This window comes from Pelobates fuscus, chromosome 4, assembly GCF_036172605.1.
Source record: "Pelobates fuscus isolate aPelFus1 chromosome 4, aPelFus1.pri, whole genome shotgun sequence".
Lineage (NCBI taxonomy): Eukaryota > Metazoa > Chordata > Amphibia > Anura > Pelobatidae > Pelobates > Pelobates fuscus.
In genome coordinates, this window is record NC_086320.1 from 56461272 (window position 1) to 56488464 (window position 27193).

General features: G+C 41.6%; 2 protein-coding genes across 3 annotated transcripts in view; both read right to left on the reverse strand.

The window, feature by feature from the left end:
• SPAG1 (sperm associated antigen 1) overlaps positions 1 to 6259 on the reverse strand; it is a 99849-nt gene extending 93590 nt beyond the window's left edge. Inside the window, exons 1-3 of the mRNA XM_063451204.1 lie at positions 6115 to 6259; positions 2470 to 2605; positions 819 to 978 (exon numbers count right to left, since the gene is read on the reverse strand). Coding sequence (XP_063307274.1) covers positions 819 to 978; positions 2470 to 2603 — 294 coding nt within the window. The 5' untranslated portion in view covers positions 2604 to 2605; positions 6115 to 6259. The remainder of the gene's footprint in view (positions 1 to 818; positions 979 to 2469; positions 2606 to 6114) is intronic.
• Positions 6260 to 10123: 3864 nt separating this feature from the next.
• The window catches only part of POLR2K (RNA polymerase II, I and III subunit K), a 153090-nt gene continuing 136020 nt past the window's right edge, over positions 10124 to 27193 (reverse strand). The window contains exons 1-4 of one of the 2 annotated variants that reach the window (XM_063451207.1): positions 15005 to 15104; positions 14831 to 14899; positions 12286 to 12378; positions 10124 to 10308 (exon numbers count right to left, since the gene is read on the reverse strand). In XM_063451207.1, the coding sequence (XP_063307277.1) occupies positions 10286 to 10308; positions 12286 to 12378; positions 14831 to 14891 (177 nt within the window). In that variant the 5' untranslated portion in view covers positions 14892 to 14899; positions 15005 to 15104 and the 3' untranslated portion in view covers positions 10124 to 10285. Of the gene's footprint in view, positions 10309 to 12285; positions 12379 to 14830; positions 14902 to 15004; positions 15105 to 27193 lie in introns of those variants that run through there. The other variant, XM_063451208.1, reaches the window with a different exon arrangement.

Consider the following 27193-nt stretch of genomic DNA (forward strand, 5'->3'; position numbering starts at 1 on the left):
AAGCAGGTAATATGGCAGAAAACAAACAAAACCCAAAATATAAAGTTTACATAAATTGCACCAGTAGAGGGCTGACAAATTTTAGCCTACAGCAAAGTACAAACAAATGAAATAGTTTGCTGTCAAAACTCACAGATCTTTATGTCAGTGCCCTCCTCCGCCCATTGCAGAGTATGCAATATATAAATGTGACAAAGTGAGGCTATTGGCATTGCAAGGTGGGACATCATACACAGCTGCGACCTCTATCAGTATGGCCTGATGGAGCATTCATGGAGATCTGTTCATGCTTACCAGACAAACAGCTTTAACTTGCAAACCTCCTCCAGGGACATCATACATACTCATCATAATCTAGTGGCCTGATCAGCCCAAATACTCCACCATGTCAGCCCTTCCAGGACTGGAAAGTAACGGGTTCGCAGGTCACCAGTGCATGCATAAACCCGCACAGTACTGGGCTAGTAAAAGCAATGCACAAACCCTGCCTACTATCTCACTTCTGCATACTCTGCCAAAAGACATTACAAATAATAAGATGCAAATGTCGTTCTGAAGGGGTAGGCAACCTTCGGCACTCCAGGTGTTGGGGACGACATAGCCCATAAAGCTTTAATAGCCACAATGATGGCAAAGCATCAAGGAGATATAGTTCACAACATCTGGAGTGCCAAAGGCTGCCTACCCTTTCAGCAAGACATAAAGGGCGAAATAATAAGCGAGTTTGTTAATATTTACGGTTCCGTGACGGTGTGTGTAAGGCGTTTCTTTTCTCCATATTAATAGGATTTTCTTCAGTGATAGATTTATATGTATACCTTTAAATCAATGTCAATCTGTTGCCAATCTTCCAAGCAGAAATCTGCAGCAGTGGCTGGAGGCTTATCTTTCCGCAGAGCTCGACTTTGAGGAGACAGGTTTTCAATACGCTTTTCACAAAATAATGTTAAATCTGGGTAATGTCCCTCTTCGCCAGACCTAGAAGAAATTTTAAAATGCTTTAATTCAAGAATTGCATCTAGACTCTTACCCTTGCTCTAAAGGGGCAGGCACGAATAAGTGCTTGGAAGCAATGTAGGTCAGGTAATCAAGAGTTAATGCACATTCATGAATCCTGACATCAAGCCAGGTATCTCATAAATGCACTCTACGGTGCATATAACCATTAGCATTGTACATTGTCTTAGCAGATACAATCAAAAAGGGCTAAAGATGGCTGTCTCCGCACAGCAAGCGTAAGTTAGGTGATGAACTGAACACAGTGTATTAAATTAAAGGTATTCATTGCAAAATCATACACAGTGAGGCTATGATACATGTAAACTTGTTTACACCATTACTATTGGCAGTTACCTTGAAACAAACAAATGAAACATTGTTTTGTCAACACTATAGGTTTTTCGTTATGGAATTGGAAGAATTCATTATCAGGAAGTGATGATCATGAAAATAAAGTCAAAATGGATGATTCCAAAATTCTATAACTTGCATTGAACATTTCTAAATCTGTCCACTAGTTGTTGTTATAAATTTTGAAAGAAATATATATTTTTAAGTTGTTGGTTTTTGTTTTTTTTTTTGCATTTTCTTCGAAAAGCAAATCCCTCTTTCCTACACAATGGAAAGCTGGGAGCTACTCTGCAAATCATGAGTTCGGACGAGCTGTTGACATGTTCCATTTCAGTATTTGTCACTGAAGATTCGAAAATTGTGATGGATTCCAACATGGCCAGCTCCAAGCTGAAAATCTGTTAGAACATCAAGTGGGTAGTTACAACTAAATTAATTATAGCTTGGTTGGATGAAAATAATATTAATCTGCATAGTTCAAACCTCTAGTCTATCACAATCCCAATATTATAAACACACGTCCTTTGCTCCTTGAACACTCTCCTAGTTGTTGTAACATTTGCCAAGTGTGACTATGTGAGCCATAGACTATGCTTCTGATAGATGTAAGTGTTTCAGCATACTAATACGCCCTGCAACACAGTCATTGTGCCCCCGAGGCTGCAAAAATAAATCCTAGACTCTGGCTCATGTATTTGCGGTTAACAACTCATGGCAAAGGTAGAGGAAAATCCAGTAGCCACCACTAGACCTCCTGGGAAAGCTACAATGAAAATAGTGGATGGGGTTGGGTGAGAGGGTGATACTGGGATGGGGAAGACTGTGGCAGTAGAGTAGGTAGAATGTTATACTGGGATGGGATATGGGGAGAAGATTATCTTTGGGTGAAGCAAGTGGGTAGGATATGGTGACCCAGAGGAGAAGGATATGGTGACATTGATGTAGGGAGAGATGGGAACCCTGGATGTTTTCTACATGGTAATTAAATGTTTAAAGGCTCCAGAATTTGGGAAGGACAATGAGGTTTTATGTCTAAATGGTGACCATTCAATTTTGCTTTGCGGTTACACTTGGAGTATTTTTCAAGCTTAGCATGCAAAGCACAAAAACACACAGTACCTGAGAACATGCAGGACCTTTTCCAAGTGCTTGACATCCGTACATTTCTCTATGAATTGGTAGTCCAGGTGATCAATAGGAATTGCATGTCTTTTAGTGGTTCCATAGTCCATTACTGAGTCTGAAGCACTCATTGCTATGAAATAAATATAAATATAAAGATATATCAAAATGGTAAAATAACACCAGAACCGTAAGAAGAAATAGCTACAATGTATTTTAGACACTTTCAGGATGATTTACTAAAATGAGAATTCCTAGTGAAGGAAAATTGAATTTCAAATAACTTCATAATTTCATAATAGCTGTTCTGGAAAAATTATCTAAGCCAGTTGTGCTTTCAGTTCGACTACTGTGGCCTCAAAGTTGAAGTTCACTTTAAATTCTCACTTTAGTGAATGACCCAGTTTGATTACAATGACGTTTACCCTATTCTTCCAATCCTTGTAGACAAAACTGCCCCCTCATAGGGATGTGTGTACAATATAAATATAAACAGTTACTTTATAAAGTGAGAATTCTAATTAATTTCCAAATTTTAGACCAAAATAGCTGAAGTGAAAACATGGCAGTCAAATTAAAAAAAAAAAAAAATCTCGGTAGTGCAAACATTTTGGTGTAAAACATGCACTTGCTTGGTGAATTCCCAATGAGGTTTTAACTCTGCTTTATTACTTTTATTTTATCAACATATTAAAACTCAAACCTGAACTGTGGCAGAGGGAGAGGGGTGGATAGCAGCAGCTCTGGTTAATAAAGCCTCATCTGGTGCACATAGTCTAGGTGTAATAAAAGGCCATTAAAGAAGCATTACAATCACCATAACCACTACAGATGGTGATAAATCGGCCTTGGACTTCATCTGACTTTGTACCTGGTCCTTGCTGAATTGCTGTGGGCGTGGGGCCTGCTCTGGGCAAGTGACAACTGAATCATCCTTTTCATTCTTCTACAGTGAAAGCTTACCTCGGACCTTTTAGGCACCTGTGCCGCATCCAGTCATTGCCAGAAGAGGCCGGATAGCTCTATAAAGCAAAGTGAGTCAATGCAGTACGCACATATTCACTGAAAGCATTTAGCTGAAGCTCTCAGCCAAGGATTCGGGTTCTCCTTTGCTCTAAGCAGTGACAGTGGATTCAAAGCAGGTGCCATATTATTATTTTTTCTGCTTCAGGTACTGTTAAAATGAAGAGGTCACTTTTCTGTTCCAGGAACCTAAATACACAGCTGTAAATGCTGAAGAACTGATAAAGGGACACTATATTCACCAAAACAACTTTAGCTTAATAGGGCAGTTTTGCTGTATAGATCATGACATGGTGCCATTTAGGAGTTGAATCAGTTTTGTTTCTGTCCATCCAGCCATAGCCACACCTCCCCTTGCGGTCACTGACACAGCCTGCATGACAAAATGGTTTCACTTTCAATCGGATGTTAACTTACGTTAGACGTTTTTTGTTTTTTTAAATCTCCTGCTCTGTAAATTGAACTTTAATTACATACAGGAGGCTCCTGTAAGGTTTAGCAAACTATTAGCAGTGCAGGAGATTCTACAGACTGAATTAAATTAAACAGATTGTGCAATAAAGGAGGTATAAACATTAGATATAACTTCACAAGAAGTGTTTAGGAAGACTGTATACCACACATGAAGGAAGGTGTGACTAAGACTGCATAAACAGAGTGATTTAACTCCTGAATCGCAGAGAATTGAGCAGTGAGACAACAGGGGCTGATTTGTACACCCAAATTGCTCAATTTAGCTTAAAGGACCACTATAGGCACCCAGACAACTTCAGCTCAATGAAGTGGTCTGGGTGCCAGGTCCCCCTAGTTTTAACCCTGCAGCTGAAAACATAGCAGTTTCAGAGAGACTGCTATGTTTCACTGAGGGTTAATCCAGCCTCTAGTGGCTGTCTCACTGATAGCCACTAGAGGCCGCTTCTGCGATTCTCACTGTGAAAATCCCAGTGAGAAGACGCTTACGTCCATAGGAAAGCATTGAGTAATGCTTTCCTATGGGCGTTTTTAAAGCGCGCGCTGCTCTGGCCGCGCTTGCGCATTCGGCTCCATTCGGGAGCCGACATCGGAGGGGGATGAGAGGTCACCAGCACCGAGGGAGCCCGGCGCTGGATTAAAGTAAGTAGCTGAAGGGGTTTTAACCCCTTCAGCCCAGCAGGAGGGGGGCCATGAGGGTGGGGGGTACCTAAGGACTACATAGTGCCAGGAAAAGGAGTTTGCTTTCCTGGCACTATAGTGTTCCTTTAAGTTATTTTGGGGACTATTGCAGAAGCGGCAGACATTAGGGTAACAGTCCACATATTGCATCTGCAACCTCAGTAAGAGACCCGCATTTGCAGACTTAACGCCCTTAATTATTCTCATACAGAAGCATTTGATTATCACAGCTCTGCAATTGCCATATATACGTCCCAGGTCCTTCATGATTCTCTATGACAAGCATGGGATTGGACAAAGACTTGACCTGAGAAGGAGCCCTAGAATAAAAGGTGAGTTTTATGGTGAAGCTTTACATATTACAAATAATCGAGGAGGAGGGAGCAATAGCCTCAACACTAAGACCAACGTTAAAAATAAAGGCATTCATATAGAATGCATGTGGTGCGGTTGAGCATTCAATTAAACAGTATAAAAACCCCAACAAAACTGCATTGATAAACTGATTTCCATCCAGCAGGATAATACACTGATCAACCACAACATTAAAACCACTAAGTGAAGTGATCAACATTGATTATATCGTTACAGTGGCACCTCTCAAGGGGTGGGATATTTAACCCCTTAAGGATCAAACCTCAGTAATAAAAGGGAATCGTGACATGTCACACATGTCATGTGTCCTTAAGGGGTTAAGGCAGCAAGTGAACAGTAATTTCTTGAATTTTATGTGTTGGAAGCAGGACGAAAAATAGTGATGGCTAGACAACTGGGTCAGAGCATCTCTAAACTGGCAAGTCTTGAGGGGTGTTTACAGCAACCTGCAGGATTTAAAGGATCTGCTGCTAACGGCTCAATGGAAATTTGAGATTTTAGTCCTGAGTGCAAGGCTATTTTGTGCGTGCATGTTATAGTGACACACTTTATTTTATATTTTTTTTTATAGTGCCAGACTAATACATATTATTATTATCGCCATTTATATAGCGCCAACAGATTCCGTAGCGCTTTACAATATTATGAGAGTGGGGGGATTTAACTATAAATTGGACAATTACAAGAAAACTTACAGGAACGATAGGTTGAAGAGGACCCTGCGCTCTTCCCAGTCAAAATAAACAAGTAGGTTCGACCATTGGGCTCCCCAGCACAATATGGACATAAATGGGTGCATTTATTTTTTTTAGTCAAAACATGGGTGTAATAGGCAAATAACGAACATTGACTTTTCAGCCCTGCTAAAATCTAGTGATATTAAAAAGCACACACCCTGACTACCTCCCATTCCCCAGAGAAATAATATAAATAAACTGGTGATGGCTAACCCGTGGCTGGCTCCCCATGGACTGCAAATCCCATTACACTCAGCCAGGCCATGCCTGTACCCCACACCAGCCCAGTACTGTTATTATTATTATTATTTATACAAGCCATTGATTACCCCCATTACAGACAGTATCCATTTACCTGGGAGGTCAGTTATGATCTGATAGAACACCTGCAGCACTTAGTTCACGCAGGATGCTCTAAGTACCGAAACCTTTAAATGAGGACTGTTTGCGGTTACCATGGCGATGCACCGCCCCCTCCGAGTTAACCAATTGTAAAATCAACTGACACCGCAGGCTCCCTAGACAGGGCTTAGCGTGCGACTCCCACCGAGCGCTAAACACTAGAGACTGCAATAACGTCACCGCAGGCTCCCTAGACAAGGCTTAGCGTGCGACTCCCACCGAGCGCTAAACACTAGAGACTGCAATAACGTCACTGCTTGGAATGAGCACAGGGATGTACGCTATGGTGGCCATGTTTCCGGAGTCTGTTGTATGCTATTGGCCAGCTTCGTCCAAACTTTAAAAAAAGGCGGGGTATTTTAGGTTAATTTCTGGATGTTTCCAGAAAGTCCAGGGTTGGCCCTGGTCAGTTTTTATATTTTCAATAATTTCCAATACACGTCACTTTGATACCATCTGTGAATGGGCAGAGCACGAAGAGGGCTGCCCTATATCATGTAGCCCCCATGCTTTTATTATCATAATGTTCAAAATGAAATAAAAATCCACGGCTTGTAAGACTAATCAAATCAAGATAAGGTTAATAAATGACCAAAATAGAAAATAAATAGAATCTAGGATTCCAGATTCAACATTTACTGAGGATATGCCTATAAGCATATTGTTATTTATTTTTTTGAAATGACTGGCAATAGAGGAAGGGAGTCCAGTAACCAATATAGAAACATAGAATGTGACGGCAGATAAGAACCATTCGGCCCATCTAGTCTGCCCAATTTTCTAAATAATTTCATTAGTCCTTAGCCTTATCTTATAGTTAGGATAGCCTTATGCCTATCCCATGCATGCTTAACCCCTTAAGGACCAAACTCCTGGAATAAAAGGGAATCATGACATGTCACACGTCATGTGTCCTTAAGGGGTTAAACTCCTTCACTTCAGCTGAAAGGTTATTCCATGCATACACTAGCCGCTCAGTAAAGTAATACTTCCTAATATTATTTTTAAACCTTTGCCCCTCTAATTTAAGACTGTCCTTTTGTTGTGGTAGTTTTTCTTGTTTTAAATATACAGGTAGTCTCCTCCTTTGCTGTGTAAATGGTTTTTCCAATATCTCTCCCAGTGGTTTGTATAACTCAGGGAGCCACAAAAGAAAGGAAATAAATGTTGATAATGGAATGAAATAAGTGAGGATAGGAGACTTCCTTCTTGTGGCACATGCATTCAAAAAAGGTGAAGAGTAAGAATGTAGATTAGATTGTAAGCTCCTTTGGGCAGTTCCCTCTTCATCCACTGTTCCAGTATGTCAATCATGTTTTGTTAGAATTTAATGTTTTGTTTTTACCTATTGTACAGCGCTGCAGGATATGAATCCCTGCTGTATTGTATAGAGAACATCATGGGTTTCCCAATGATTCGTCGTGTGTTATGCTGGGATGCTGAGAAATTCCTCTTCATTTTCATCAAATTTGGAAAGAAATTGGAAGGCATTTTTTTTTCCTCAGTAACCAGAGGATATAAATAATTGTATTGTACATTGTTTGACTTTGTGCATATAAGCATAGTCGTACCAAGAGAACCGGCACTCCTGAAAAGCGTTGATGAAAATCGAGAGTCATTACTGTTGACTAATTGGAGAGTACCACTTAATTACCTAAATGAGAAGCATAATGTTATATTAAGATACGTGAAATGGCAAGTCTCCCACTATTCTTCACCCTTTCTGATAAAACAAAATTAATAAATGCTGGTTTGGCTTTGAAAATCTGACACAAGCAGAATGGGCTATGAAAAAGTCATGGAAAAATCTGTAAAATGTGTTCTGCGACTTAAAAAGTCAGGGAAAGTTTTTATTTTTTTTTATTTTTAAATTTAGGCCACAACAGCATAACTGAAAACATTCTTCAAGTTGCCTTGGTTTTTAGTTTGGCTACTTTGGCCACAATTTTTAAGTTTACATTGAATTCACACTTCCTGTGGGATGTCTTTTCTGCTCTCCCTTGTCAGTCAATGCTGGGAGAAAAAAAAATATATAATAATTTAGATAAGTTTTTCTCCTAATCTATACATTTGCTAGCGCAATGAATAGATATAATTTTAAGCTCAATCTAATGAGGTTAAATTGTTTGGGGCACGAAAGGGCCCTTCAATTTGGTCACTCACAAGAATGATTATTTCCATATACAGCTGCATTACTTTTCCGTACTGTACTGCCATCTATTGGACAGTCTTGAAAATGAACAAAAGCAAAGCAATTTTTCCGATTGTTATTTAATATTTATAAAGCGCCAGCAAATTCCGTAGCGCTGTACAAGAGTTCTTAACCTATTAAAATTCAGCGTTTAGTGAACAAACTCATGTGTATTGGAAATTAAAGGGACACTCCAGGCACCCAGACCACTTCTGCTCATTGGAGTGGTCTGGGTGCCAACTCCCACTACCCTTAACCCTGCAAGTGTAATTATTGCAGTTTTTCATAAACTGCAATATTTACATTGCAGGGTTAACTCCACCTCTAGTGGCTGTCTATTAGACAGCCACTAGAGGTCACTTCCTTGTTTCTAGCACAGGTTTCCTGTGCTAGAGCGTCGCTGGACGTCCACACGCTGTGTGAGGACCTCCAGCGTCGCTTAAAACCCCATAGGAAAGCATTGAAATGATTTTTCAATGCTTTCCTATGGGGAGACGTAATGCGCATGCGCGGCATTTCCGCGCATGCGCATTAGGTCTCCTCGGCCGGTGAGCGAGATTAGTCTCGCCCACCGGCCGACGTAATCACTAGGAGGAGCGTCGCGGAGGCGGAGACAGATGCGAGGGACATCGCCGCTGTCCCAGGTAAGTGACTGAAGGGGTTTTCACCCCTTCAGTAACCGGGGATTGGTGGGTGGGAGGGAGAGGGTCCCTCCAGTGCCAGAAAAACGGATCGTTTTTCTGGCACTGGAGTTTCCCTTTAAACTTCAAAGCTTATGATAAATTCTTCAACTTGGCTATAGTTCCAACACACCTAATTTAGTCTTAATTTTGTATTTAGGCTCTCAGTTTACCATTTTGTGTTTATATTTGCTAAACTGGGAATTATTTTAGCATAGACCAGGGACTTTTACAATTAGACCTCACAACTAACTTTACCGCTTGTGTGTTTTTATTTTAGTGGCAGACATATTTGGAATTTGGCCATTTTGGTTTAAAGGGACACTATAGTCACCAAAACAACTTCAGCGTAATGAAACAGTTTTGTGTATACATCATGCCTTGGAAGTCTCACTGCCACTTAGAAGTTATATCACTTTTGTTTTGGTTTATGCAGCCCTAGCCACACCTCCACTGGCTGTGACTGACACAGCCTTCATGAAAACAAAATGGTTCCATCTTCAATCAGATGTAACTTACTTTAAGTTATTTAATCTACTGCTCTTTAGTCACATACAGGAGTCTCCTGCAAGATTTAGCAAGCAATTAACAGAGCAGGAGATATGAAATTCTAAATTAAACAGGATTTGCAATAAAGGAAGTTTAAACATTAAATGACTCCTTACAGGAAATGTTTAGAAAGGCTATGCAAGCATGTGACTTGCATAGCCTTTCTAAACATTTCCTGTAAGGAGTCATTTAATGTTTAAACTTCCTTTATTGCAAATCCTGTTTAATTTAGAATTTCATATCTCCTGCTCTGTTAATTGCTTGCTAAATCTTGCAGGAGACTCCTGTATGTGACTGCATAAACAAAGTGATTTAACTCCTAAATGGCAAAGAATTGAGCAATGAGAAAACAGGGCCATGATCTATTCACCAAAACTACATCAAGCTAAAGTTGTTTTGGTGACTATAGTGTCCATTTAATAATAAACTTCTTTGGTTTACTACTGTAAATGGCACACAACTGATATAAAGGGTGGGAGAGGGAACGGAGTGTGCATGGTAATTTGTGACCTATGCAGTGTGTTTAAAATTAGCAATAATGATCAGGTTTTAAAATCTTTATTCCAAAACAAGTAATAATTTACAATTTCAAACTAAAGCATCACATATTTATTTTTCTGAAAATATAAACAAGTTGGAACAAAGTGGAAAAAAAAGCAAGTAGAAAAAAAAAAATCAAAACAAAAAAAGGCGATCTGTGAACATCAACGAGCATCAAATACGACCACTGAAGAATGCATAATTAAGGAAAATTTACATTAAAAACATGGTATAAAATGTGCAACATGCAAATCTTGTGCTTTTCAGACAAATTCATACAATGATCACACGATCAGCAAGCATGTGAAAGAGAGAGTCCTAAATTAAAACTTAAAGCGGCACGGTCAGCCAAACTTATCTTTCTCCTATTGTTTCCTCGTTTCTTCCTCTCTCAGAATCTGTTCTTCTTTTCTTTATTTCTAATCTGGTTTTCTTTAAAACATAAGACAAAAGTAGGGACTACTTCGTCTTTTGTATTTTTCCTATTCTTGACTGGATGAGTTTAATTCAGCTCCATTTCCTGTGTCAAAGAATGCACTCACCCTTCTTCTTATCATATGACATGAAGCTGACTTAAGCTACTCCTTTGGTCAAAGAAAGTCAAGAATATAAAAAATACATAAGACAAAGCAGTCCCTACTTTATGTTTTAAAGAAAAAAATAGATCAGAAAAGAAGAACAGATTCTGAGAGCGGAAGAAACAATAGGGGAGAGGTAAGTTTGGCATGACAGTGTCGCCTTGAAAGGAAAACTAAGCAGGAGAAGGCACTATAATTCACTGTAATGTTCTGGTGCAAATAAACTATCCCTGCAGTGTCAGCAATGTAAACGCTGACTTTTATAAGAAAACGCAGTGTTTACATTCCTTCCTAGGGACACATCTAGAGGCTCTCACTCAGATAGCCACTAGAGGCACTTCCGGTTGCAGTCCTGCAATGTTTGTAAGACTGATATTTCAGGTTTTGTCACTTTTCATGAAGAAAATGAATGTTCACCATAGAGATGCATTGAGCTAATGTATCTCTATGAGGAGATGCTGACTGTCGCAGCGTCTCTAACAGTTCTTCTCTTCTGATTGGCTGCTGACATCACATGATCCACAGTTTTGTATTTTTATCAAAAAGCTCGTGGTGTGTGAAAAATTAAATGTACACTAAGCAATATTTGTAGGTGTGTACAAATAAAATGTACAGTAAGCAATGGAAGTATTGTTTAACTCATTTACCTAAAGAAATATAAGACCTACATTTAATGAGGATTTTATTCACCCATTACACACCATGCTCTCTCATATACTGAGGATTTTATTCACCCATTACACACCATGCTCTCTCATATACTGTTAATACAATAGATTACAAGGGATTTAAATTACAGGTGGTCAGAACCAAGCTAAAGGAATTCTATTAAGAGACTGTTGAGAAAGTGTTGTTCAGATGTAAAACTTGTTCAGCCGCGACAGTCATTTGTGAAGTCTAGTGGCTCCTTAAGTTAGTAACAATGGCGCTATACTTTACTTCCTACAATATTTTACTTTATTTTGTTATGTATATTTTTTTCTATGCCTTTTTAACAACTCTGCTTGGAGTGCAAGTAATTTTTAATGTGTGCAAAGTCAATTTGAAGGGGACCCTCCGTATGCACCATGAAGAGAGAACGCAGGAACAGAGAGTAAAAAAATTATATGGCTACATGGAATCTAATGTTGCAAGACATATAAGATGGACTGCTAGGGTATGGGATCTAATGTGCAAAATATACACCCAATAATATTACCTTTAGAGAAATAAAGATGGTATAGTTTGAGAGGTTATACAAGATTCCCATCTTCACGTTCAGAAAATGTAACAATGAATAATAACAGTCTGTGTGCAAATACAAACCTAATTAGCATCTGCTTCTTATATCCAATGGCAGGGGACCACAATTCCAGAGCACTATGCCATAATCTGTCATTTATTTTTTGTTTTTTTTCTTTAAAATGCCTCTATTATAATGCAGAAAAAGGGGGAGAGGAGGGAATCAGTATAGTCAGATTAATGGTTGCCATTGTTTGGTGCATCTATTCTTCCCATCACTCCTTTTTACTACCTTGAGCTATGGTTGGAAAAAAATCCTTGCTCAGCTAATACGCAAACAAGAAATTCATAAAAATAAAGGATACATCTTTTGGTTCTTTTCTTGTACATAATTCTGTAACCACATTCTCTGCATCTGATTGGATCTCTGGCCTTTATCTCATTTTCAGTGTGGCATTCTGAAATAGAAAAGGAAAATGGTTTGCATGCAGATACACATTCAACATGATCACCGCTAAAAAACTAACTAAGTTATATACAAAATAGTTCACAAGGTGGCATCTCCTCATGTGTGGAGGCAGCCAAGGGTGAGGCACTTAATGAGATGTACTTAACATGGAAACAGCACCAATACAATTGTAATGCATGTGATAGATGTAAAGCTCATTAATATGCTATTTATTTGCATTCTCAAATCTTTATATAGTTTTTGTACAAAAAAAAATTAAAAAAAAAAATTAAAAAATTAAAGGGACTCTCCAGGGAGGCAAGTTTACTTACCTGGTTCCAGCGCCGGGAGCCTCGTGCAGCCGCGCCCCCTATTTCGTCAAAATGACGAAATAGGCAGGTGCGAGCAGGGAGCAATCAGACGCTTCCATTTGGAAGCGTCATTGCTCCCTTGTGCGCATGCGCGGCTTCGCCACATGCGCACATACTTCAGAGGGCGGCATTCATGCATGTCGGGTCGGTCAGGTAGGAGCAACATTGCTGGGTCATCCCCTTCTGGGGTGAAATTCGCTTGTTGATAGCTGCTTAAAGTGAGATATTGAGGAGCTCACACGAAGTGCATCTTTCCTCCATGACAGCTAGGCCCCGCCCCCTGGAAGCTGCATTCTTAGTGAGAGGAGGGACAGTGTAGCTGCTGCTGATTTAATAGGGAAATCGATAGCTAGGCTAGTGTATTCAGTGTCCACTACAGTCCTGAAGGACTCATCTGATCTCTGCTGTAAGGACAGCACCCCAAAACGCCCTTTTTAGGGCTAGAACATCATTCTGCTTTTTTTTTTTTCCTCTTTTTTTTCTGTGTAATCTTATTGCAGTTGCCTGCCAGCGTGTTTGTCAGGCTCACAGCGTATACTGTGCCCACTTGCCCAGTGCCACCACTCATATCTGGTGTCACAATAGCTTGCATTTAAAAAAAAAATAATATAATAATAATGTAATATAATAGCAGTCAGTTTCCTTCACACGTGTGCGTTTCAGGGCCTGCCAGGGCACAGTGTCACACCAGTGCAACTCATATGTGGTGTAACAGTAGTGTACATTAAAAAAAAAATAAAGGGAGCTTGTTGTCACCTTTCGGGGACCCTTGGTGTTGTACGTGGCTGGGTGGAGGAAGAGACCTTCAATGACATCAGTGAGGACAAGGAACGGAACATGGCTAGCTTGGTATCCAGCCATGTGCAAATGGGGAGTTTGCGGTTGTGCAAATGGACTGTTTGCGGTTGTTAGGGCAGACTAGATGGGCCGAATGGTTCTTATCTGCCGTCACATTCTATGTTTCTATGTTTGCAGTGCGTTAAACAGGGAGTTTGGTCTGTCACTGTGAAGCGGGCGTAACCCTGACACTACCTGATCGATACAACATCATACCTGATGTTTTAAAGCAAGTTATTCCAAACAATTTAGGAATGTTAGGTGATTTATGCCCTTTATGGATTAAAACCAGACTCTGCATCCACTAGGTAATTTTCCATGGGAATTTTGCCATGGATCCCCTCTGGCATGCCACAGTCCAGGTGTTAGTCCCCTTGAAACAAGTTTTCCATCACTATTGTGGCCAGAAAGAGTCCCTGTGGGTTTTAAAATTCGCCTGCCTATTGAAGTCTATGGCGGTTCGCGAAGATTTGCGGACGTTCGCGAACGGAAAATTTTATGTTCGCGACATCTCTAGTCTTGACATATCATTCAAATGACTGCAGCCACAATTCTCAATTTAGTGCATTACAGTATTTGTGTTCACAAAACCTAAGAAAAAACAATGAACGGCTACATGTGAAACATTAAGTTTGGATCATTTTAATGCAATCATTATTTATGGAACCTCGCATTACGTACCGAGAGCTCTTTATTTTAACATCCAATAAGAGGTTCTCAGCAACATAAAAGGCAATTATACTTATTGAAGCTTCTTCTAGAATCTCAGTCCAGTATGCCAAACCACATACCATCCATGAACCACATACTACTTTTGGAATCATTTGTATGGTTTAAATAATACGCACTATTCAGATAAAATTATGTTTTAATAAGCTAATTTATGCTTTTACTGTTGAGAGTATATTGCCTTGTGTGCAATAAAAAGAGATGATAAAACACATAATTAGTTTATGTGGATCTGCTTTGTGTTTCATGCATTTAAACCTGTAACATCCATCTCCACAATAACCAGCACAGGGGCATGGTTACCCACAACTAGAGTACTCATAAGTTTTTTCACTGTTTTTATTTGTGACACTACTAAACATTTGGCTACAATGGGCTAAGTAAGAATCCAACAATTGTTGCCCGTTATATTTTCTGTGATTTCTAGTTATTCCAACACATGTAAATAAAGGAACAATCTGCTAATTCCTGCATGTATTGATAACCCAAGCCAATCCCAGAATATCTGATACCTAACGTTCTCACCTCCACAAATGTAGATCATGGGTTGCTGCTTTGGTGGAGGAGCATCCTTCTGCGGTTCCATGGTGCGCCCTACAAATGTATATAGATATAAATATATAATGTCTTACTTCAGATACGAAATACTGTATTTCAAACACCAATATTTAGAATATTCCACATATTACAATGCTTTACCTTTAATCACCGCAACACTGTGCAATGTGCCCAACAAGTTCTACCAGGCGCCTGATGATGACGACGATTTCCGCAACCTTTCTCGTCACCGGAGGGAGTGCTCAAGGAGTAGCTGGGCGGCCATGTTTGATATGGGCTGCACACTGAGTGGCCATATTTGATGTGGGATGACACGAGTGGCTTGATGTGTAATATGAGCAGCATACTGAGTGATTGGGGTTTAATATTTAATATGGGTTTAATATTTGAAGTGGTCTGAGCTGCCAAGTTTAAAGTGGGTAGTGTTAGGTAAATGTGTATTTTTATCCAATACATCTATGTTCAATTATATAAACAAGTCAGAAAGGTTTATTCAATTTCATGATGCAATGGAGGTTATATATAAGCAGTATCTCGTTCACTTTGTAGGCTATTTTCCTTTTTTTTTGTATCTATGTATTCCTTTATTTGCATTAAATACTTGTATGATCTTTCTGCACCTCTTTCATCATTTTATTTGTTATGTTCCTGTTGTATTTTGGATCTTTTTTTGGGGGGGTGCAACATTTTCACTCTGAGGATCTAAAAATTAAGTTTAAGAGTGCAACTTTTCTTTCCAATAATTTTTTTTTGCCAATGTCAGACTGGTGTGTTTTCATTGACGGGTGAGGGGTTCAAAAATGTGTTGCTTCAAGTATATATATAAAAAAAGAGATGCAAAAGTGATACCGGAGAAACTGACGGAAGCCAAGCACAGAGAGATGGACACAGGTTTCTTCAGGAAGGAAGAGATTCTTTATTGGATCACCGATCGGGACTCAGAGGGACTAGCGTCACCAAAATACCACAAGTTCTGAGCCCCGGACAATAGTGCAGGCTCCTTATATAGGCATATAACTCCTCCCATATTAAGCTCCACCCGCACATTCTCTTAACCAATCAACACAAATGAGAATTAACTTCCTGTTTGACCGCATGGCTTGTCCAGCACAATGGAGGAGGGGAATACTATATCCTGTATTCTTGCACATGCTCCGTACACTACTGATCGTATCTTGCCTCGTGCAACCAACTGATCGATACGTCAGCATATGCACGTACACATGCCACGTGGTAATCTCGACCTACTAAATTTATTTTTACCGAGATTCCACCACATTCCCCCCTTTGATGCCTCTTGATATTTTACAATTACTTGAGGCATCACATAACCTTAGTTTTGCTTACACCGCAAGTTACCTTGAACCAGACCAGACTTATCTTATGATGTGAATCTTCAACATTCATCTTCCTGCATTGGTTCTCCCTGATCTAGAGCCTTATACTTATATATCGCCATTATCTGTGCAGCAGCCTTCCTCTCTGCTATATTTTCTATCAGGCTTTGCACAGACCTAACTACTAAGGGTATAAGACACGGTAGGAGTAGACACAACAATAAAATCAGTAGGACTCCACCTACCACTGCCTTAAGCCCTCCAAACCACTCATACCAGCTACCAAACCAACTACTTGGATTGTACCCTTTCCATACCTGAGTAGGGACATGCGCTAGTTTAACCATATGGCTAGTAAGCTCAGCTATTGCTTGCCCTTCGTCATCTATTTGAAGACAGCAATTGCTTAGGTTAAACTTCCCACATACACCTCCCTCTACTGCCAAAAGGTAATCCAAGGCTAATCTATTCTGGTATACTGCTGTCCTCATCCTGGTATTATGTTTCACTAGGAGATTGAGCGCTTGTGATGTTTCATTAGTGATAATCTCAACCACCGCCTGTAATCTTATAATGCGGTTGAGCATATAAATAGGGGTTCTATAACCAAAGGTACCATCTTCTGCCCACGTGGCTGGCCCATAATAATCTATAATACGCTGGGGAGGCCATTCATTATCTTCCCAGGTGCCTATCTCTAAGGGCCCCCTTTTCTTCCTATGATTCACATCATACACTTTAACACCTAAAGTCTCACCTGTTTCAATAGGTAACAAGAAGAAGGATGGTTTGAGCATACCCAACACACATGCCCCTTCCCAGTCCTGTGGCAGCTCCGAATAGGCTTTCTTACCACAGATCCAGTACAAATTTGCTGGGGCTCTCCAGGTAGATGTGATAGATAGATCAAACCACACATCCTTTAAACTGGCATATCTAGCAAACGGGTTAGATGGTTCTGAGACATTTGAAGCCGACCACCAAGTTGTATTTTTAGTATCATCATCATAAGCTTTTTGCCCTAGACAAGTTAATTCTCCTACAGAAGTATTATACATTATTCCTTTCCTTGCTATGCAAACATAACCTATGATGGAGGTCTTTAATCTCCACTCAGATTTACCTCTAACACTCAGATGATAATCGGCTTGTGTAGATATTAGTTGGTCAACTGCCTCAGAACCGGACATTACCTCCTTTGCTTCCCAAGGCCATTGGTCTCCCATGTTAGTACCTCCACACACATAGCAGTTGGTAACATTAAGACTACCGGCAATACTTTCAGCTAGGTCAATGAACAGGTTCTTAGCATTATGGGGGATCTTATTATCTATACTCATCTCTTCATAAAAGGAATGGTATACTTGATGAGTCTGGGAGGATACCGTATCAGTCTCTATTCCTATAAACAATAATGTCCCAGGATCTAAACCCGTCCCGTATATCTGAAACCCAAATAAATTTCCATACTTATCTAAGAACTTGTCGGGGTTATTTATAAGTATATGGACTGGGTTGCATTCCATAGACTTACAATAAGGGCTAGTCGGCAACTTAGTCACTATCATGTCTTTATCTACTGTCTGTCCCCAAGTCGCCCACCCCACACAAGACCAATATGGGCAAAAGTTATAGTCTTTATTTGGGCATCTAGGACTCACATATTTATTTTTACTACTGGGACAAATATATTTATCGTTAGATCCATACGTCCTCTCCCATCTAAGATCCCCACATACATTCCACGGCTTTCTACCACTTGATATCGCCTTACATGCATCAAATAGCAGAACACCCGAAGAATATACGGATTCTAACACCGTCTTATTAATTAGGGTCCCCTGAGGATCTCCATTCCTGAGAGTCAACCAAATTGTACGAGGTTGATACTCTGGACTGAAGCACTTAGGTTCTCCTACTCCTAAATGGCACACACTATAGTCTATATTTAAGTATCTACATCTCGATACATCTCCTTTACACTCGTATTGTGAATGCCAAATTAGGGTTTGGGAAATATGATTACCTGTTCTCGTAGTCTTAATGCATACCTCACAGCTAGGAGTGTCGGTACCTCTACCTTCCTGAATATAAAAACACATATAAATAAACACAATCAAAAGCACATCTTTCGCCGTCATCCTCAGTTTTCGTCCGTGCGAAGGCGCCTCAGCTTCCAGGATGTGAGGGCTGCAGGGAATGGAGTTCTGCTCGTCTTCACAGGTGTCCCTTCGAGACTTTCCTGGCTTATAAACTATGTGTTGGTAAGCGGACAGGCTTTATTATGGCCTTCTCACTCACACACCAAATCCCAAAAATAATAAAATTTGTAATCCACAATAATTCCTCGTTACTCCGACTGAGTAGTGCGTTTCAACCGGATCTTGCAGGGATTCTCTGGATCTGCTGTAACTTGCCAAGAATCGACTGCTGCTGGTTTAACCCTGGAGTGATGTATCCACAGAGTCACTTCGGCCACTTTAATCGCTGTAGGGGTAGACAAAAGAACAACATAAGGACCTCTCCACTTGGGCCCTAACGGTACATTATTCCACTCTTTAATCCACACTTGATCTCCTGGATGATAACTATGAACAGGGGGATAAATATTCACAGGTAATCTATCTTGTACCCATTTCTGTACCTCCTCCATAGTCTTACCCAACTCTACAACCTGCTGCCGGGTAATTCCTTCTCCCAACTGACTCAAATCCCCCCTTAAGTTACCAAGTACGGGAGGTGGTCGCCCATACATGATTTCAAAAGGAGAGAGTCCCATCCTTCTGGTAGGGGTACTGCGGATTCGCAATAGAGCTATGGGTAAGAGAACGTTCCACTTAAGTTGGGTTTCCTGACACATTTTAGCCAACTGGTTCTTAATAGTTCTATTCATTCTCTCTACCTTACCAGAACTCTGGGGTCTATATGCAGTATGAAGCCTCCACTTTATACCAAGCATATGAGTCAGTTGTTGTAGGCACTGGTGAACGAAAGCTGGACCATTGTCCGATCCTATAGAACAGGGTAGTCCATATCGGGGTATTATTTCTCGTAGCAGGAATCTCACAACTTCTCCTGCTTTCTCTGTACGAGTAGGACATGCTTCTACCCAGCCTGAATAGGTGCACACAATTACCAACAGGTAACGATGTCCACCCGATTTAGGCATCACTGTAAAGTCTATTTGTAGATCGGACATGGGGAGTCCCCCCATAAACTGGACTCCTGGTGGCTTTACTGGTCCTTGTCTTGCATTATTTTTAGCACACGTTACACATCTACGTACAATGGCCTGAGTCAAGTTGGACAATCTTGGTATGTAGAAATGTTTCCTGAGAGATTCTTCTGTACTGTCTCTCCCAGAATGTGTCCCGTTATGATAGTTCTGGACAATTTCTACTGCTAGTGATGCTGGTATAACTATTCTTCCATCTTCTAGCTGATACCACTTGTTCTCCAAACACTTTCCCGGTTCAGTCTTTAACCACTCCTCTTCTTGAGTTGTATAAACTGGAGTCCATTGAGACAGTGGGGTTGGTATTAGAGCAGCTATATGCCCCACATACTCCTGTCTTCCTGATTCAGCAGCACGCTTAGCTGCACTATCTGCCATCCGATTTCCCTTGGTTACATCACCATCTCCTCTCAGATGCGCTCGACAATGTATAATACCGACTTCTTTCGGCTCCCACACTGCTTCCAATAGTTGTAGGATTTCAGCTGCGTACTTGATTTCTTTGCCTTCTGAATTCAGTAGTCCTCTTTCTTTATACAAAGCTCCGTGGGCATGAGTGGTTAAAAACGCATACTTAGAGTCCGTATAGATATTTACTCTTAAACCTTCAGCCAATTGTAACGCTCGTGTCAGTGCTATCAATTCTGCCTTTTGTGCTGATGTTCCTTTTGCCAGTGGCCGAGCTTCTATCACCTTGTCTATTGTTGTTACTGCATATCCTGCATAGCGGATCCCTTCTTTCACATAACTACTGCCGTCGGTGTAATATTGAACATCGGGGTTCTGGATGGGAAAATCACGAAGATCTGGTCTACTTGAAAATACTTCATCCATTACTTCCAAACAATCATGTTGGCTTTCAGTAGGTTGTGGCAAAAGGGTAGCTGGGTTTAAGGTATTTACAGTCTCTAAATGCACTCTTGGGTTTTCACACAACATTGCTTGATACTTGGTCATACGGCTGTTACTAAACCAATGATTTCCTTTGTAATCCAACAACGTCTGTACTGCATGTGGGACTCGTACATAAAGTTCTTGACCCAGAGTGAGTTTATCGGCTTCAGCTACTAGCAGGGCGGCTGCAGCTACGGCTCTTAGACAAGGTGGAAGTCCGCTGGCCACTGCATCCAGTTGCTTAGACATGTAGGCAACAGGTCTTTGCCATGATCCCAAGTACTGTGTCAATACTCCCACAGCCATTCTTCTTTGCTCATGTACATACAGGTAGAATGGTCGTGTGTGATCAGGTAGACCTAATGCTGGGGCACTCATCAAAGCCTTCTTCACATCTTCAAATGCCGTTTGCTGTTCTTGGGTCCATAAGAAGGGGTCGTGCTCTGTACCTTTGATGGCTGCGTACAGAGGTTTTGCCAGTATCGCATAGCTGGGAATCCATATCCTACAGAAGCCTGCTGCCCCCAAGAATTCTCGCACTTGTCTTCTATTCTTGGGTATTGGTATTTGGCAGACAGCTTCTTTTCTCTCTGGCCCCATAATCCTTTGACCTTCAGAGATATGGAATCCCAGATACTTGACAGTTGGCAAACACAACTGAGCCTTCTTTCTGGACACCTTGTATCCTGCCTTCCAGAGAATGTGTAGTAGATCGTGCGTTGCTTGCTGACATTTTTCTTTTGTAACTGCTGCTATCAACAAGTCATCTACATACTGTAACAATACACACTCTCCTGGGATAGACTCGAAATCCAGTAGATCTTGACTTAGAGCTGAACCAAATAGGGTAGGTGAATTTTTAAACCCTTGGGGCAGTCTTGTCCAGGTCATTTGGCGTTTTGAGCCCGTTACAGCGTTCTCCCATTGGAAAGCGAAGATACATTGACTTTCTGCGGCAATTCGGAGGCAAAAGAAGGCATCTTTGAGATCTAAGACTGTGAAGTAAGTAGCCCCGCCCGGAATTAAAGCAAGCAGGTTATATGGATTGGGTACGACTGGATGTATACTAACAACCGCATCATTGACTGCTCTCAAGTCCTGCACAGGTCGATACTCATCTGTACCGGGCTTTTGAACAGGCAGCAATGGGGTGTTCCAGGGGGAAGTACAGAATTTTAGGATACCATACCGTATGAACTTATCCAGATAAGATTGAATGTTCTTCTTAGCCTTCTGCGGGATGTGGTATTGTCTTAGGCTCACTGGATAAACCCCAAGTTTTAGTTCAATTTTTATAGGTGGAATATTGCGGGCCAGTCCTGGTGGGTTGTTCTCTGCCCAAACTCCTGGTATGTTGAATAATGTCTCATCACTCCTAGGGTTTTGGCTAGTCAACACTGTATAAAGTCGCCACTCTTCTTCCTTTGGTACGGATAAAGTCATAATACCTGAAGGTCCATTAAACTTTAGAGATGTTGTTCCATTTGGTAGGAACGTAATCTGCGCTTGTAATTTTGATAGCATATCACGTCCCAGCAATTGGAGTGGACATTCAGGCATATAAAGGAATTGATGTTTTACTACGTGGCCTCCCAATGTACAGAGTCGACTTTTAAGAACCGGTTTTTCAGCACTTCTTCCAGTTGCTCCTATCACAGTAATAGTCCTTCCAGATGGAGGAGCAACTAGATTAGTCACCACTGAATGTTCAGCACCAGTGTCGATCATGAACGCACTCCTTTTTCCCCCTATTGATACATCGACCATAGGCTCCGCTCGACCAAGGGGGATGGAGCCCGGTCGGTATCAATAGTCCTCCATGACCGTGTCAGCCAATCCTACAAAGTCCCTACCTTCTCTATCGCGGGACCTTTGCGCTGCTGGAATATACCTGTCTTCCCTAACACTTCCTCTGTTCCCATTACTCCCTCTATAACCATTACTCCCTCCGGGGCCTCCTCTACCTCTCGCTCTGCCTCTAAAGTTTCCGTAGCCTGCCCTGGGTTGGTCTCTCTCGTACTGCTCTCTTTGTGGACATTCGTTCCTCCAATGCCCTTCTTCCTTGCAATACGCGCATTGATTCCTACTCAAAGGCTCCCTATTCCATCTACTATCGCCTCTATCCGGGCCCCGTCTATCTACGCCTGCGATCGCTACCGCTAGCATATCAGCCTTTTTACGCATCTTGCGCTCTTCCTCTTTCTTACTTTCTGTATCCCTGTTCATATAAACCTTATTTGCTACCTCCATTAGTTGGGTGATGGACATACCTGCAAACCCTTCTAACTTTTGTAGCTTGCGCTTAATATCTCCGTAAGCTTGGCTGACAAAGGCGGAGTTAACCATTCGGGAATTGTCTGCGTCTTCCGGATTAAAGGGGGTATACAAGCGGTATGCCTCCAATAATCGGTCATAAAAGACACTGGGCGCTTCATCGCTTTTCTGAATCACCTCAACTGTCTTCGACATGTTAATAGCTTTCTTTCCTCCTGCTTTCATGCCAGCAATTATAGCGTCTCTATAGGCTCTGAGTTGAACCATATCAGCACCATTTACGTTCCAATCGGGATCAGTGTTGGGATAATGTGTTGCGGCCCATGCTGATGGATTGGCTTGGTTTAAAGTATGGGCTTTATCTTCTAATGCTTTAATGGCTGCTTGATTTATTCTTGTCCTTTCCTCATTGTTAAATAAAGTCATTAGTAACTGCTGGCAATCAGCCCATGTCGGATTATGCGTCTGTACTATTGAGGTGAACAGATCAGTCATAGCTTGTGGTTTCTCAGTATACGAGGAATTATGGGTCTTCCAGTTTAAAAGATCGGTTGTGGTAAATGGGACATATACGAAGACTGGGTCAGCGTGTGCCATTTGACCTGCGGCATCGATATAGGCTGACCCAGGATTCAGGCGAAGAGGCATCTGATAGTGCTTTAATTGTTGGGCACCAGTCAACTGTCGGGTTTGGATGGGGCTACGTAAAGGGGCGTCAGTCATGGGTTCCGGTCGGGGAGAGATAGGGTATGGGGATGTGGGAGGTTGGTTTTGGGAAAAGGTTGTAAATAAAACACTTCGAGTCGAGCTAGATGAAGCTTGACCGGAAGTCTGAAGTGGCGCCAAATCAGGATATTCGTTTCTAATGGGGGTGGGTTCTGGTTCCGGAAGGGGAGATTTAGTACGAGGGGGGGTGGATCCTGTACTGGAGGAGGAAGCGGAAGTGGATGAGGGTAATGAGGGGAGGGGTGCAGGGCTTCCTGCGTTTGCGTCACTTCCTCTTAACGGAAAGTAAGGGGGCGGCAAAGGGATCTCGGACTCAGGGGGCGTGTCCAAAATGGGCCTAACACCGGTCCTAGTGGACGAACAAGTCCTAGCTACCATGAGGCGACATTGCTCCTCGTGGCATGTCTGGAGCCATTTTGGCGAGTCATTTACGGCCTGTCTCCAACAATCAATATAAGGAAACTGGCCGTAAAGTTCAGGCCTACCTGATACAGCCACGTGTAAGCGCTGTACCAGAGTTGGATCCAAACTGCCACGTGGCGGCCATGCCGCAACCAAAGTAGGCCACTCCCTAGTGCACAAAGTAACCAAACGTACAGGAGACATCTTAACCCCAAAATCACAAGTTTTGAATCCCTTTTTAAAATTTTTCACCATACAACCTAAGGGATCCGGAATCGTTGACTGCGACGCACCCATACTTAACAATGGAACGTCGTCGACAACGAATACTATACACGCGTACTATTCAACAGTCACACCCGTTTCCTCTGGCAACAGCACCACGTGGTACAGTTACCAAGTGAAACGTACACAATAACAATAAACACTCAGGGAATTCCCGTACACACACAGCTGTTACACCAGTCACTATATAATCAATATTATGCCCTTTGGCGTAACTATACAGTCACCCACGCTATAATTCTCTATATATGAATTACCCGTCTATAACACACCCCAGTAACATCGTCTTTTACAAATAGCGGTTACAGTACGGTTAGCATAGGTCAAAGCACAAGTTAAGGTCACAATACAATTATTAGTGGTTATGGTGTTAAAACATGCAATTGACGACAATAATTAGTACTTATATACAATGTCAGTAAATATACAGGGTTATGGTACCGTGCACTATAATACAGCAACACACTATTAACACTCTCGCTAGACGGCTGAGCTCGCGCTATCTAACAAGATATACACTTTACTAAAACAATCGTTAACACATTTACAATTCCCAACTAAACTATTGGCCAGTACCTTGAATGGACTACCTAAAACTATATACACCCGTTTTGGTTAGCCACACTGCCCAATCACCACATATAGCGAGCTAGAGAACCGAATTTACACAGGCGCCTCTTAGTCGCACTATCAAAAGTCTAGTGGGTTCCAAATTTACACGCCTTCCCACTTAGCCCAGATAGGTTGAGAGCTAGCGAACCGAATTTACACAGGCGCCGCTTAGTCTCCCGGTCCCTCCGACCTAGCGAACGTAATATACACCCTAGAACGCTAGTCTAGACAAGACACCGGTGTCCGGCTAGGGCTATTTACACCAGGACCCCGCCTGACTAACAAAATCAAACGGTCTGACTAAAGAGCGTTCGATCGAGCGGTGCGCCTTCGCTCCTTCCCTCCGACAGAGGGGGCAGATACACAGATTCAAAACCCCTTTGGGCCTACCGCACAATCGGTATACCCCTAGTGGGTCCTGCCGTCTAAAACAGCAGTTGTCTTACCTCCTCGTTCCTGAACCTGAGTTCACACTCATCGACGGGGACACCCCAGCACTTCTCACGTAGAGGCCGATGATCTCCTGGACAACGGCCCAGTGGCGCCGAGACGAAGGGAGGTCCACGCAGAAGTTCAGGGGTGCAGCCGTAGAGAACGTGGGCAAAGATAGACCGTCTCACGCCTCTGCCTCTCAGCTACCGTTGAACGATGAGCTTCCCGGCCAATGCACCAAATGATACCGGAGAAACTGACGGAAGCCAAGCACAGAGAGATGGACACAGGTTTCTTCAGGAAGGAAGAGATTCTTTATTGGATCACCGATCGGGACTCAGAGGGACTAGCGTCACCAAAATACCACAAGTTCTGAGCCCCGGACAATAGTGCAGGCTCCTTATATAGGCATATAACTCCTCCCATATTAAGCTCCACCCGCACATTCTCTTAACCAATCAACACAAATGAGAATTAACTTCCTGTTTGACCGCATGGCTTGTCCAGCACAATGGAGGAGGGGAATACTATATCCTGTATTCTTGCACATGCTCCGTACACTACTGATCGTATCTTGCCTCGTGCAACCAACTGATCGATACGTCAGCATATGCACGTACACATGCCACGTGGTAATCTCGGCCTACTAAATTTATTTTTACCGAGATTCCACCACAAAAGTACAGCTTTTCTTTACAATTAATTCTTCTGCCAATGTGGGAGTGGTGGGTTTTCCTGTAAAGGTAAACTGTGTTCATGATCTTCCTTTGTTTTTTTAATGTATCCTCTCCCATGAAAAACATTTTTTGAATGAAAATGTAATTTAAAAAACTTCAAAGCGTGAATATGCTTTTTTTTCCCTGTAGTAATATTACTGTTTTGTGTTTTTGTTTATTTAATATAATCAATGGTAAAATCATAAACAAAAAAGGAGCTAGACATCTAAGATATTCCACTGTGTTCTTACACTGCTGCTCTGGGATGACAATGAATGTCTACCCAGCCTGCTCACCTTCGTTTGGAATGTTGGGGAGAATCAGGTCTCTCCCTCTCCTCTCTGGTTACATACCACCCAACATTTCAAATGGGAAAAGAGGAACACTTTCATTTTAGGGGTGTAAGTGGGGGTTTGGCCCGGGGCAGGATGTTCTAAGAAACTTTAGGTGACTTACTAATGACAATTTATGCAATTTGTAATTGTAAAATGTAAATTAGAAAAAGAACAATGTATCCTATTTACACAGATTGATTTCTAAACACATTTATTGTCGTTTACATACACATTACTGTGAGTATTATTTTGGGAAGCTCTGTTCACATTCAAACACAGCAGCAAAATAGGTCTCCTTGAAAGGTTGGACATTGGAATAGAAAAGATGGAGAGAGGAATTTGGGCCCAAAATAGGGACACTGCCAGGGGCAGGCTGACATTCAGTCATGGACCACAGGTTACATCATATATCCATCCCCTCCACTACCACAAGGGACAACATAAGAGAGCAGCATCCCAGCTGTCATGGAGGCAAAGTGTATAGATCTTGGGTACTATGAAGGCCAGCGGGAGATACCCTGCTGTTATGGTTGCCAGATCCATGCTTCTCTGCACATATATACAGTCCCATCTAAAATTGAAAGGCTAGAATTAGTAAATCAGATATTTTACTGATGAGAATGTGTGCAGCATATGAATTATACATACTGCAGGGCAGCATTTTTCATGTTCTGCCCATCTATGTGCATATGTGGAATGCTTCCAGGAACATATTGCTCAATCTGGCAACACTTGTTGGGAAAGAGTGAATTACAAAAGTGCAGAGTTTGGGAATTAGGAGAGAAACAAGTCGGGGAGTAGGATAGAAGGAGAAGCAAGTGTGGCAAAAATTTAGGGAGATTATGATAGTGTAAGGATGAGAGAGAGAGACGAGTGGTGTGAGAGACAAAGACATAGAAAACATAGAAAGACCCGGAACTGCAAAAAATCCCTAAATCCACACAATTGACACTCAGACAACATTCACACACTTTGCAAATATACCCCTGTATACATACACACTGCCATCCTTCAAAAACTCATTAAAAAAAAACACTTCTTCATAAAAGCGTATCAATTAAACTGTTAATGGCTCCCAACTG